This window comes from Muntiacus reevesi, chromosome 19 (genome assembly GCF_963930625.1).
Source record: "Muntiacus reevesi chromosome 19, mMunRee1.1, whole genome shotgun sequence".
In the NCBI taxonomy this organism is placed as follows: domain Eukaryota; kingdom Metazoa; phylum Chordata; class Mammalia; order Artiodactyla; family Cervidae; genus Muntiacus; species Muntiacus reevesi.
The window spans coordinates 34376955-34389986 of NC_089267.1; the positions used below are offsets into that span (position 1 = coordinate 34376955).

Genomic DNA, 13032 nt, shown 5'->3' on the forward strand with positions numbered 1-13032 from the left:
AGAAATGTTAACTGTAGTTTGTTTTAAATTAGCTTAAGGCCAATTACCTTTAGTGTCTGTTTTATTGTATATACAATATATTAATAATAAGGTTGTATATCACAGTTTATATGATTATATGCATTGCTCTGTGTTGTTATTTTTCCCTTCTCTGAGAGGGTTCATCATAATATTTGGAGAAAAGTGATTCAGAGAAAAGCACTCAACACTGCACAAAGATAGACTATGAAAGTTACCAATATCATGTCTCCCGGTATACACCGAGTCTGCTGCAGCACATTATAAGAATTCTGCTTGGCAGTCAACTATTGGCAGATTTCCTTAGATTTTATTTATAACAGTGATGCCAGAGCCTTTTGCTGCTGCTGCTTAGCCGCTCAGCCATGTCCGACTCTGTGCAACCGTATGGACTGCAGCCTGCCAGACTCCTCTGTTCGTGGGATTCTCTAGGCAGGAGTATTGGAGTGGGTTGCCATGCCCTCCTCCAAGGGATCTTCCCCACCCAGGGATCAAACCCAGGTCTCCTGCATTGCAGGCAGATTCTTTACTGCTGAGCCACCAGGGAAACCCAAGCCTTTTGCTAGGTAGTCTTTAATATATCTGCATGGGTTCTTAGATATAGTATAAACATTATTATCCATAAAATAGGTAATCTTTTCTTTGGAGGCAAATCTGGATACTGAATTAGAGCAGCAGTTCATAAATACCAGTGGTTTTATTGCACATCATTTATTTAAACATAGCAGAACATAAGACTGAGATTTTCTTATACTTATATTCTCTTCCCCAAGATTTTTGTTTTCCCATTTACTTCCTTCAGCTTTCACCTTAACAGAGAAGCTTTTCCCTTTTACCTTAATCCCTGTTACTGTTTTTCTCCCTATCAATTACACCTAATTTTTGTCTTTCTTCCTACTGTAATATAAACTTCATGAGGATAAAATCTGTTTTGCCGCTGTCTATACTTCTGCCAGCCTTGATAAAGATACAGGGCTTTTTGCATTATTGATGAGTAAACAATAAATACCTTACACTTTCACAGCTGGAACCTTTTATATATTCTAATTCTCACAGCCACTCAAGTTACAGACAGGCAGGGTGAGTGGCGTTTTGTTTTCTCCATGAAAATAGGTTTGTGTATCTGACTCAGCTCACCATCTATCCTTTTCTACATAGTCTAGTTTTAATGTCCAAGGAGAGAGCAACACCTGGTACCTAAAAAAATTTTTCTTTTTTCCTTTGGTGACACAAGTGTGGAACTATTGCCACTGCTAGTGTAAAAAAAGAAAAGGTTTCTCTGCTACCAAAAAAAAGTATTAGTAATTATTTCTTTCCCTTAACAAAAACTTTAAATGCTTGTGTTGACAAATCCTTAAAGAAACTGTTGCAACTGGGGAGAAAGGTTAATTATCTCTTTGGAAATGATAATAGCATTGAAAGGTGGATGAGATCAGATTTAAAGTTCAGGTGTTGGGGTGATGTCAATTTTGAGTTCAGACATATTAAATGGAGTTAAAGTCCTTAGTCTGTGTTGTGTAGACAAAAGATTGAAATCCTAAGAAGAAAATATAAGACTATGTTAGAAATAGATACTGGAGAGGGTGTAGAAAAAAGGGAACCCTCCTACACTGTTGATTGAAATGTAAATTGATACAGCCACTATGGAGAACAGTATCAAGGTTTTCCTTAAAAATCTAAAAATGGAGCTACCGTATGATCCAGCAATCCCACTCCTAGGCATATATCTCAAGAAGATTCCCTAGAGGAGGAAATGGCACCCTACTCCAGTATTCTTGCCAGGAGAATCCCATGGACAGAGGAGCCTGGCAGGCTATAGTCAATAGGGTCACAGAAAGTCAGACATGATTGAGCAGAGAGGCATATATCTGGAGAAAACTAACTTGAAAAGATACATGTACCCCAGTGTTTATTGCAGCACTGTTTACTGTCGTCAAGACATGGAAGCAGCCTAACTGTCCACCAGCAAAGGAGTGGTTAAAGAAGATGTGCGCGCGCACACACACACACACACACACACACACACAGTAATAATGGAATATTACTCAATCATAAAAAGAATGAAATAATGCCATTTGCAGCAACATGGATGGACTTAGAGATAATCATACTAAGTGAAAGGTAAGTCAGAGAAAGACAAATATGATACCGTTTGTATGTGGAACCTAAAAAGATAATATAAATGAATTTATGTACAAAACAGATTCAGACTTAGGAAACAAATTTATGGCTACCAGAAAGGAAAGGTGGGAGGGAGGGATAAGTTAGTAGTTTGTGATTAACATATACAAACTATTGTATATAAAATAGATAATCTATGTAGTACTATATGGCACAGGGAACTCTGCTCAATATCCTGTAGTAACCTATATGGGAAAAGAGTGTGAAAAAGGATATATGTATAAGTATACTTGAATCACTTTTCCATACACTTGAAACTAACACGACATTGTAAATCAACTATACTCCAATTTAAAAAAATATTTTTAATTAAAAATGTTTTTAAGAAGAAAACGTAGGACTGTGTTAGATAGTAAGTGAGGGGACCTTGGTAGGGTAAATTTAGACAAGGGAAGCCCCTGAAGACATAGAATGGGCCAGCCTCCTTAAAAGAGTTTTCTTTCATAAGACACTGCAGACTTCAAAGGCTGCATAGTTAGGAAAGACCTGGTGCAGTTAACAGAGAGGCAGCTGAGGGGGAGACAGGAGGAAATATAGGGTTAGGCCAGGTAGTAAAGGGCCGGACCACCCAAGAGTTTGTGCTCAGAGATGTGGACTTTATTCAGGAAGCAGAAAGCCACTGAAGTTTTCTTAAGAGTCTGGAAAGTGGAGAAAGGGTGGGAAAGAGTGATAGAATGTAAGACTGAAAGTAACAATTGAGTATATATTGGTCCACATACAAGGTAATGAATGCAACTGATAGACATGAACATTTTTAAGAGATATTTTAGGAGTAAAACTGATAGAATCTGTTGATTGGGTTGGAAATGGAGTTGGGACTTGGTGATCACTAAATAAAAGATGGCTCCTAAATTTCTTAATTTTGAGCAGTTAGGTGCCTTATTCCTGAGAGAAGAGGGTTTAGAGCAGCACTGTTGATTCACTTACTTACTCAAGTACCCACCTGGCACACAGTAGGCTGTTGATGTGTTAGATGAATGAGTGAACTTAAGAGACTTGATAAATCAAGGGTGGTGTAAGAGTGGCTGTGGGGTGGTATGAAATCCAGGAAAGTGGTATCATGGAAACCAAGACTTGAGTATTTCAGGAAGTTAGCCCGTGTGTTAAAGTCACCAGTGGTCTATCTAGTCTGTGGAAGACAAAAATAGTTTTTTCTTGAATCATATTTTAGTCAACTTTTCTTTAGGCATAAAGGTTAATTTCATAGTCTTGAAATCCAAAATTATCCGAAAAGTGAAAAAAAAATTTTTACAACTCATTTGGAATCAAAAGCTTAACTTGAATTAATATTTGCCATCTTTTTTATCATCCACTTATTTTGAATATTTACACATTTGCTGCAGAAATATTAATGTTTGCTTACAGAATATGGCCCAGACTTAAGGTTGTCACATAATATATGGCAGATACATCATACTACATTTATAAAATCAAATATATCTAGTCTGGAGAACTTTAAAGAAAAGAGATTGTAGACCTTAGTAGAAGTGAAGTGAAGTCGCTCAGTTGTGTCCGACTGTTTGTGACCCCATGGAACTGTACCTGTCCAGGCTCCTTGGTCCATGGGATTTTCCAGGCGTGAATACTGGAGTGGGTTGCAGTTTCCTTCTCCAGGGGATCTTCCAACCCAGGGATTGAACCCGGGTCTCCCGCATTGTAGGCAGACGCTTTACCATCTGAGCTACCAGGGAAGCCCTATTCTGGGAGCTTCTTGAAAAGTGAGCAGTTTTGAAAATTTTGCAGGTAATATCTAAATCTTTTTGGTAATTACTTCACATTGACAAAGTTTGTTGTATTCAAGGAACCACTTCAAGCTAATTTTTCTGAATACTTATTTCACTGGTAAAGCAAAATGAAAATCAGGGTAACATTTTAAATGCTCAAATTACATTGCGTCCTTGCTCAGTTGTGTCTGACTCTTTGTGACTGCATGGTCTGTAACCTGCCAGGCTCCTCTTTCCGTGGGATTTTTCAGACAAAAATATTGGGATCGGTTGCCATTTCCTAGTCTAGGAGATCGTCCCGACTCAGGATTGAACACATGTCTCCTGCATTGCTACTGCACCACCTGGGAAGCCCCCAAATTACGTTACTGACCATTTAAATGCGTTGAATGAAATCCATAGGTTTTTGCAACTAAGGAAAGCTATTTTATCTTTATGGAAAAGTGGATGTCTGCAAAGCAGCCATGTAGAGAATTTTGTGATAGGGGATTAAGCAGTTCTTCTAGTACTCCCTTACATTTTGGAAGAATTCTTCATAAACCAAACAGCAGTTGTCTGTAGCTTGGCTGCCTTTGTGGACCTGTGTCATCTAGGTAGGATGCATATTCTTGGTAGAACTGGGTCCCCAAAGTATAGCCAAGAAACTTGTTGAAAGCTGTGTATATTCATATAAAATTTGAGGACCCTGTTGATAGATAGGTAGTTTTTTTTTTAGGTTCATTTTCTTTAGATGTTTGTATTCCATTTTATGTCCTTTTCCTGTCAGCCTTCCCCCTACCATTTCTTTCCAGTAACTGTAAATGCCATTACTTTCCCAGTAGCTACTACTTAAGAAGTTTGGCAGAGTTGCTCTGCCCGAGTTTGAATCTAGCTCTTCTACCTACTAGCTATGTGACTTTCACAGTATCATCTGACTTGTTTACAGCTCTCCATCTTCACTTTAATAAAATAGGAACAGTAGTAATATTAATAACACCTACATCATAGGGTTGCTGAAAAGATTAACAGATAATGCAGGTGAAGTGCTTAGAACAGTGCCTTCTCAGATGCTCTGAATAAATGCTAATTGGTGCTAACATCTTTTTTTTCAAGCACTCTTGCTGAGAAATTGCAGCTATACTTTCCTTCTGTAGATTATTGTTGTCTTTCTCATTTTTAGTTCAGTTTAGTCCAGTCGCTCAGTCGTGTCCGACTCTTTGTGACCCCATGGACTGCAGCTTGTCAGGCCTCCCTGTTCACCAACTCCCGGAGTTTACTCAGACTCATGTCCGTTGAATCGGTGATGCCATCCCACCATCTCATCCTTGTTGTCCCCTTCTCCCGCCTTCAATCTTTCCCAGCATCAGAGTCTTTTCAAATGAGTCAGTTCTTCGCATCAGGTGGCCCAAGTATTGGAGTTTCAACTTCAACATCAGTCCTTCCAATGAATATTCGGGACTGATTTTCTATTGGATGGACTGGTTAGATCTCCTTGCAGTCCAAGGGACTCTCAAGAGTCTTTTCCAACACCACAGTTCAAAAGCATCAATTCTTTGGCACTCAGCTTTCTTTATAGTCCAGCTCTCACATCCATATATGACTATTAGAAAAACCATAGTTTTGACGCAACAGACCTTTGTTGCAAAGTAATGTCTCTGCTTTTTAATATGCTGTCTAGATTAGTCATAACTTTTCTTCCAAGGAGCAAGCATCTTTTAATTATTAGATTAGTTGATAGCTTTTTATTGAATTCTCAGTATGTACATAACTAGAGTATTTGATATTAAGATATTAGAGACATTTCATCTTGATAATTTTTACACAGAGAATATGGAAGTTATGTGAAGACTGTGTGCTCAGTTGCTCGATTGTGTCCAATTCTTTGTGATCCTACCAGGCTCCTCTGTCTGTGGGATTTTTCAGGCAAGAATACTGGAGTGGGTTGCCATTTCCTACTCCAGGGGATCTTCCTGACCCAGGGATCGAACCTGCATCCCTTGCGTCTCCTGCATTGACAGTTGGATTCTTTACCACTGTACCACCTGGGAAGCTGAAGAATCTTTATCCTTATTCTTGTTATCTCCTTTGGTAGGGATGATAACTTAGAAATAACCTTCCTTGCATTAACTTAGGCCCATGATACTTTGTAAATCTAGTGGGCTTTCCATATCTAAGAATTCATTGAGACCAGGCTGCTTTCAAGGAACTTTACGTGTATTGTCATGATATACAGAGCTTTACAGCTAGGAAATTAGTTTCCTGTACTCTCATAACCTCTGGACTGTGATAAATGCAGAACCGTGTCCTCATAGCTCTGCTTTGCTACTTGTCTGTATTATCTTAGCTTTATTGTTGGCACAGATTAAGAAAGGTTGACCATGTGTATATATGAAGTGTTTTCAGAGGAAAGCTTGTTTTGAAGATGAAGAGTTAAGTAAAGATGCAGCACCAACAAAATCAGCTAGTAGTAGTATTAGAAACAAGTATGTTATAATATTATAAAAGTGAATGTTCATCCTGGACTACTATTAAAAAATATGGAAGAGAGAAGCAGAAGTTTTTGAATTCCAGTTTTCATTAAACAGACCAAAAAAAGTATATTTAGGCAGGATTTTGAAAGATATTTTTGATCTAGAAGGGGAGTAAAGATCATTCTTTATCTCTAGTTTTTATTATTAATAATTATTATTATTATTTATTTTTATTATATGAACCCATATTTAAGATGAGTTCAAACCATTGCAATCAGATTGGCTCAAATTTTAGACTTGGTTATTTAAAAACTAGAATTAGTACTGAAAGTAATGTCTAATAAACGTTGTAAAAATTGCCCATTGCATTAGAATAATCGTGTATATTTAGGTGACATCCTTAACACTTTTTATTATAGAAACACTGGCTCTTTACCTACCTAAAAGTATTAATTTTATTGGAATTTGGTATGCAAAAATCTGGGATTTTGGTGTTATTTAAAGTAAACCTTATATGTAAATCGTTAAGACCTGGAATATGAGATAGCATAAAAAGATAGGAATTATAACTTTTTAATCATGAAGAATGAGGCAAAATAGCCTCATTAGCCTGAAAAATGTAGTAAGTATGTCATAACAAAACTTCATTTAGGATCCCAGGTTCAGTTACCAAAATTCCTTATTGACCAATATGGATGTATAAAACATTCCAGCCGTGGTAATACCAACTATACAGGATTTGAGGATGCCAGTGAATCATCTCAGAAGCAATATTTGCTATAGAACTTTTAAGTCATACTCGTGTAACTCCTTATTTACCTTACACATCTCAATTTGCCATTGAATACTGAAAGCAGGTGTCACTTTAAGGAACAGTAACTCCTTTTTGTAACTTGAGTAAAGAGTATTTTATTTATGCTAACCCCAAACTTCTGGTAAACTAAAAATCAGAAAAGCTTGCTTGCCTTAATGTTTGAACAAACATAATGTATTGATGGAGTCCTCAGTGTGTAGAAGCATGCATAGTATCTTGGTTTTCTAATAGTTTGAGAGTTGCAAAATTTAATATCATTATTTAATATTTTAAATAAAGCTTATCTTATTTAGATGACATCTGACGGTGAACAATAAATAGTTCATGAAGATTCTCTTGTCTGTATTGTTCATTTTGTCTTTCCTTTTTTAGGTGATATTGGAAATTATTATTATGGACAGGGTCATCCCATGAAACCTCATAGGATCCGCATGACCCATAACTTGCTGCTAAATTATGGCTTATATAGAAAAATGGAAATATATGTGAGTATACCTTTTGGTAAATATTCAGTTTTCTTTGTTTTTTACCATTGCTTTGAAACTTTGTTTTCAAATTTGGAGGGCATTTAGCAGATGAGAAGGACTGGAGGAAACAGAAAGTCCTCTTTTTTGTTTCAGTTTTCGGAGGGAACTTGAGAGTGTGGGAGCTGTGGCCTCCTTTTTCCCTTCTTCCTTCAACCATTTAAAAAAAACAACATCCCTCCCCAAGGTTATCCCATAACTAGAGACCAACTCAATTTAGCATACTAAATATTTTTGTTAAAATAATTTTTGACCTGTCTGTGCTGCTGAAGAGTTGATCTGGGACTATTACAAAAGAATTAGGTAGAAAATTAATCATACAAATATTTGTTGGCATAAGAAACACTGTATTAGTAAGCATGCAAAGTGTCTGTTGTGCAGAAAAGAAAGGAATGTAGATAAACAGATATAAGATGCAATAGTTCCTGTCTATTGGGGGGAGAATAGGACAGCTTGGAGCAGTGAACAGTGTTGGGCAATATATGTAAAAAGCTTCTTTCTTTGAGATTATAGGCATTTAGAGAAGAGGAGTTGAATAGGACTTGCATTCAGGAAGCCTTGTGGAAGAAGGGTGTCATAAATGAAGTGAACTTCCTAGAAACAAGGATGATTAGGATAGTCAAAGGAAAAGGGAGAGAAATCATGAACTAATAGAGAATGAGTCTCATTTTACCTGGATGAGTCTCAACCTTCCTGAAAATTAATGGTCAGTGATGAAATTACTGGCTATAGAGCAGAAGGTTTATGGTAGAAAATGTTAGAAAGTAGAGTTTATGCACATGTGTTTGTCTTTAGAAGGATTGACCCATTTCCACGACTGAAGTGACTAAAAGAAAAGGAATGATTAATTCATAGTTGGTGTTAGACCTGTGTAATCCTTTTTAAAGGAATATTGTTTTTGAAATTGATTACTGCTTTCTAAAACAAACATATATAAATTTGGATTTGCTTTAAAATTTATGTTTTATTCTGGCAGACCTAGTTCTTTTGAGAGTAGTGGTAGGGGACATTGTATACTTTGTGTTTGGTAACCCTGATCTAACCAGTTGTAATTCCACAATTCTGACACTTATTTTTCTTCACAGAGGCCCCATAAAGCCACTGCTGAAGAAATGACAAAATACCACAGTGATGAGTACATCAAATTTCTACGTTCAATAAGACCAGATAACATGTCTGAGTATAGTAAGCAGATGCAGAGATGTACGTTTCTATGTTAAAAGTATATATTAGTAGTGATAAGTATAAATAAGTACTTTAAGAACTTGTAATTAGAATTATGTAAATCTAGATATTTTCCTGATCTAATTATTTTAATTATTTATTGATTTTAAAAAGTCCACATGACAATATTAAAGCTGCTTTAAAAAAAAAAACAAAAAACAGCCTACCTGAAGCTTATTGGTCTGCCAAACTGCCAAAGAGCTATTTGGATGTTCTCTGCTCTTGTTTTGGTTCCGTGTTAACTTTGAGATAGTGGATGTTGGTAGGGAAACCTCACTCCCCTGCTTTTAAAGACATGACTGTACTTTGGCCTTAGTCTGGTGTGTATTATTTCTTGTCTTCTATTTGTGTGCTTTAATCCAGACTATTCCAAAAAGTTCTAAAACGCAAAACTTGAATTTGCCTCTTGTAGGCAGCTGTTTACATTGTATTTACAACTATCTGCTGCTGCTGCTAAGTCACTTGAGTCTTGTCCGACTCTGTGCAACCCCATAGATGGCAGCCCACCAGACTCCCCCATCCCTGGGATTCTCCAGGCAAGAGTACTGGAGTGGGTTGCCATTGCCTTCTCCATTACAACTATCTCCTTTCAACTTAATACAACTTAATTCAACTTAATATAGCTATCATTGTATTAAGTATTATGAGTAATCAGAGATGATTTAAATATATGGGAGGATGTTCCATTGGTTGTACGAAAATACCGTATAAGGGATTTGAGCATCCCCAGAGTTTGGTGTCATCAGGGTCCTAAAAACAATACCTTGTTAATACCAAGGAACAATTGTATGTATATCTGTATTTCCCTCTGTTGTATCAATGAAGCTTTTGATTCTCTTCTATACAGTGTTCTCTTTTGTAGATATTTTATTATTAGAGATTGAATGCAAGAAGATTGAGTGCAAGATGTCTTACTAAAATGACTAGAACAATGTCTTTTAAAGCTTGATACTGGAGTTCATTCTGATGTTTTTATTGATAGACTTCAGTAATGATTTTGTTAAAAGAAAACAGTATTGTTTGTTCAGTAATACTAAATTAAGTATAGTTGCTAGATATCTTATGAATTCATAGAATTTGATGTATGTTTTGATTATCTCATTTGATTCAATAAAATGTTGTATTACAAATGTTAATAGATATTATTTGCCCCTGTTTTTTCAGTGGGGATTTAGGCTTAGATTAAGTCATAGTTAGCCCTAAGGTAAAATGAATTAACAGGATTGGTTTTAAATTTACATAGTACTGAATTGTGTTAAGATAATGGTCATATCTGAATAGCAGGAGGCTAAAATGTATACATTAAAATAAATGAAGGATGTGCAAAGCTATACAAAGTAATGACCCTTTTTCTTGAAGAGGATGTAAATTGAGGGGTGAGGAGAACTGAGAAAGGGTTGTACGATCTGTGTCCATTTCATCCTCTGAGCACCAAGTAGCTAAATATGTTGCAGTGTGCTGTATATCTATATGCGTGTGCTGTCTCCTTGTGCATTAAGTATCTCTTTCATCTGTATCTTGGCTGTCATGAGTTTAATTAATTCTTAACATCTTTCAAGATTAACACTAACCATGGACGTGGGCAACCAACTGTTATATTTTTTTGGTAATCAGTACATTTCTAAAGTTATGGGTGTTCTATGTACTTAAAGGAGTTTTAAAGAATGTAAATCATAAAGCAATTGAAGTTAAATTTAAACTTTTTAGAATTTTGATTAATTTACTGTTGTATTTTTAAGGAGAAATGCCTAGGAAATTTAACCTCATTTTAATTAAATAACACCAAATATCTCTTCTATTTTGATAGCTATTTGTTTAGAAAGCAGATATTTTCCACAAATAATCATGTTAAGAATTGGTGGTGGTATTTCAGATAATAACACTTTAACTGCTTTGGATAAAATTGCAAACTTTACGACTATGATATATATGTCTTATTGCATCAAGCGAACATTATTTTTAGGATATAGTTTTTGTAAGAAAAGGCTTTCATTAATTCACAGAATGGATTGAAATTAATGAAATCCATCTTCCACAGTTAATGTTGGAGAGGACTGTCCAGTGTTTGATGGACTTTTTGAGTTTTGTCAGCTTTCAACTGGTGGCTCAGTTGGTAAGTGTCTTGATTTTGTCAAATTTAAAAGTTGATTTAAACTTGTGTGTATTTTTTGAGATATTTGTTTGAAACAAGCTTTAATAGTGGCTGATTTTAATAACAAAAGTAGTATGTGTATAGTATGTTTACAGCTGTTTAGTTACTGTTGTTTTCAATGGCGCCCCCCCACCCAGTTTTGTGATCATAATGTCGCAAACTTTATTTGCAGCTTTTTACTTCAGTTGCATTTTCACTTAGAGACTTCTTTTTCCTCCCTTTCTTCTAGCTACTATTGTCGCTACCGCTTTCCAACTCTGTGCTCTTATTTAACCAGATCACAGCTACAGGAAAATAGGTATCTGAAGAGAAGCTGTTAGTGCCCTTGACAGTGATCGTGTTATGATTTTATACTCATTTGCTTATGCGTGACATCCTCTTTCCTCTAGGGCTTTGTCTAGTTACACTGACTTTTAATTTTGAACTTTTAAAAGTTTCTCCTATCTTTATTTGTTAGCTGGTGCTGTGAAGTTAAACCGACAACAAACGGACATGGCTGTTAACTGGGCTGGAGGATTACATCATGCTAAGAAATCAGAAGCATCAGGATTCTGTTACGTTAATGATATTGTGCTTGCCATCCTTGAATTACTAAAGTAAGTTAATTGTGTTTGACATTTTTCCTGTAAAAATTCATTACAAAAAAAATTACTGTAAAAATTTTCCTGTTTTAATTCATAATAAAAACCTGTGCATTTTTTAAAACGTGAACAATGGGTTGAAAATAGTTAATAAATCATGTACAGATTCATTCCAAACCATTGTAAAAATGTAGGAAATTTGGCTAGTTCTTGGATTATTAAGAATGAGAAGTGCATATAAATGTCTGAGAGTTTATTAAGTGCCTTTCTAAAAGTATTAGAAGTAGCTTGACAGTTTAGATCGGAGATGTAGTTTTTAAAAACTATTGGAAAAAATGACGTGACCCTAGAAGTTTGTGTTTTAACATTTTGTAAGTTTTAACTTTTCAAGAAAAAAATTTGAAACCTGTGTTGGAATTTGTTTACCTATTGAATGTGGCCAGTTCACTGCCTCGCTTCCTCATAGAGTGGGGTTTTGTTCTCTATTAATGGATATAATTATCTCTAAATTGCTAAAGGAATCAGTTTTAAAGTTTTTCTTGACTGCCAGTTGGAGAGAAAGATCTATAGAGGTATTTGTGATTTTGGATATTTACAAAGTTAGATTTTTTTTTTTTAACTATCATTAGATAACACATCTTAGCCAATTCTACTTCAGATTGTAACAAATTGGTATTTTTCTCAAATTGAAAATGTTCTTGCCTGAAGTTATTCCATGCATACTATTTATAAAGGCTGATTTTTCAGTCACTTAAAATTTGGTATTGACTCAATAAACAACTGAGCTATGTTACTTGACTAATAGAGAGCCAAGGAAAACCACTTGAAATCATTTGCCTTGTTTTAACTCACTGTTGGTGTTGGTTCCTGTGTCTTCATCTCAGAGCGGTAGTTCTTGCCCACATGCTGGTAGTCTTCACAAGCTTAGTTTGGTTTCTCTGGACACATTTCTTCAACTGGTACAAACTTGATTTAATAGCAAACAGCTTTTGAGCCATTCAGACACTTTGTTCACACTATGTAAAAGTGAAATGAAAGTCACTCATTCGTGTCCAACTCTTTGCAACCCCATGGACTGCAGTCCATGGAATTCTCCAGGCCAGAATACCAGAGTGGGTAGCTGTTTCCGTTTCCAGGGGATCTTCCCAACCCAGGGATCGAACCCAGGTCTCCCACATTGCAGGCGGATTCTTTACAAACTGGGCTATGAGGGAAGCCCATTCACGCTATTTTTATTTTATTATTTAAAGAAAGTCTATGATGAGACATTATTTTCTAAGTTTCTGAATGTTGCCTTCCTGTGAGTTGAGGATATTCTTATGAAGGCGTGGTCTTGTTTTGTCAGCCTGTATGTATTACATTCT

The 13032-nt window shown here is 35.9% G+C and overlaps 1 protein-coding gene across 1 annotated transcript in view; it reads left to right on the top strand.

Moving 5' to 3' along the window:
• Nucleotides 1-13032, top strand: part of HDAC2 (histone deacetylase 2) — a 31877-nt gene that overhangs the window by 3827 nt on the left and 15018 nt on the right. The window contains exons 2-5 of the mRNA XM_065911326.1: nucleotides 7560-7672; nucleotides 8797-8914; nucleotides 10974-11048; nucleotides 11545-11683. Of these exons, the coding sequence (XP_065767398.1) occupies nucleotides 7560-7672; nucleotides 8797-8914; nucleotides 10974-11048; nucleotides 11545-11683 (445 nt within the window). The remainder of the gene's footprint in view (nucleotides 1-7559; nucleotides 7673-8796; nucleotides 8915-10973; nucleotides 11049-11544; nucleotides 11684-13032) is intronic.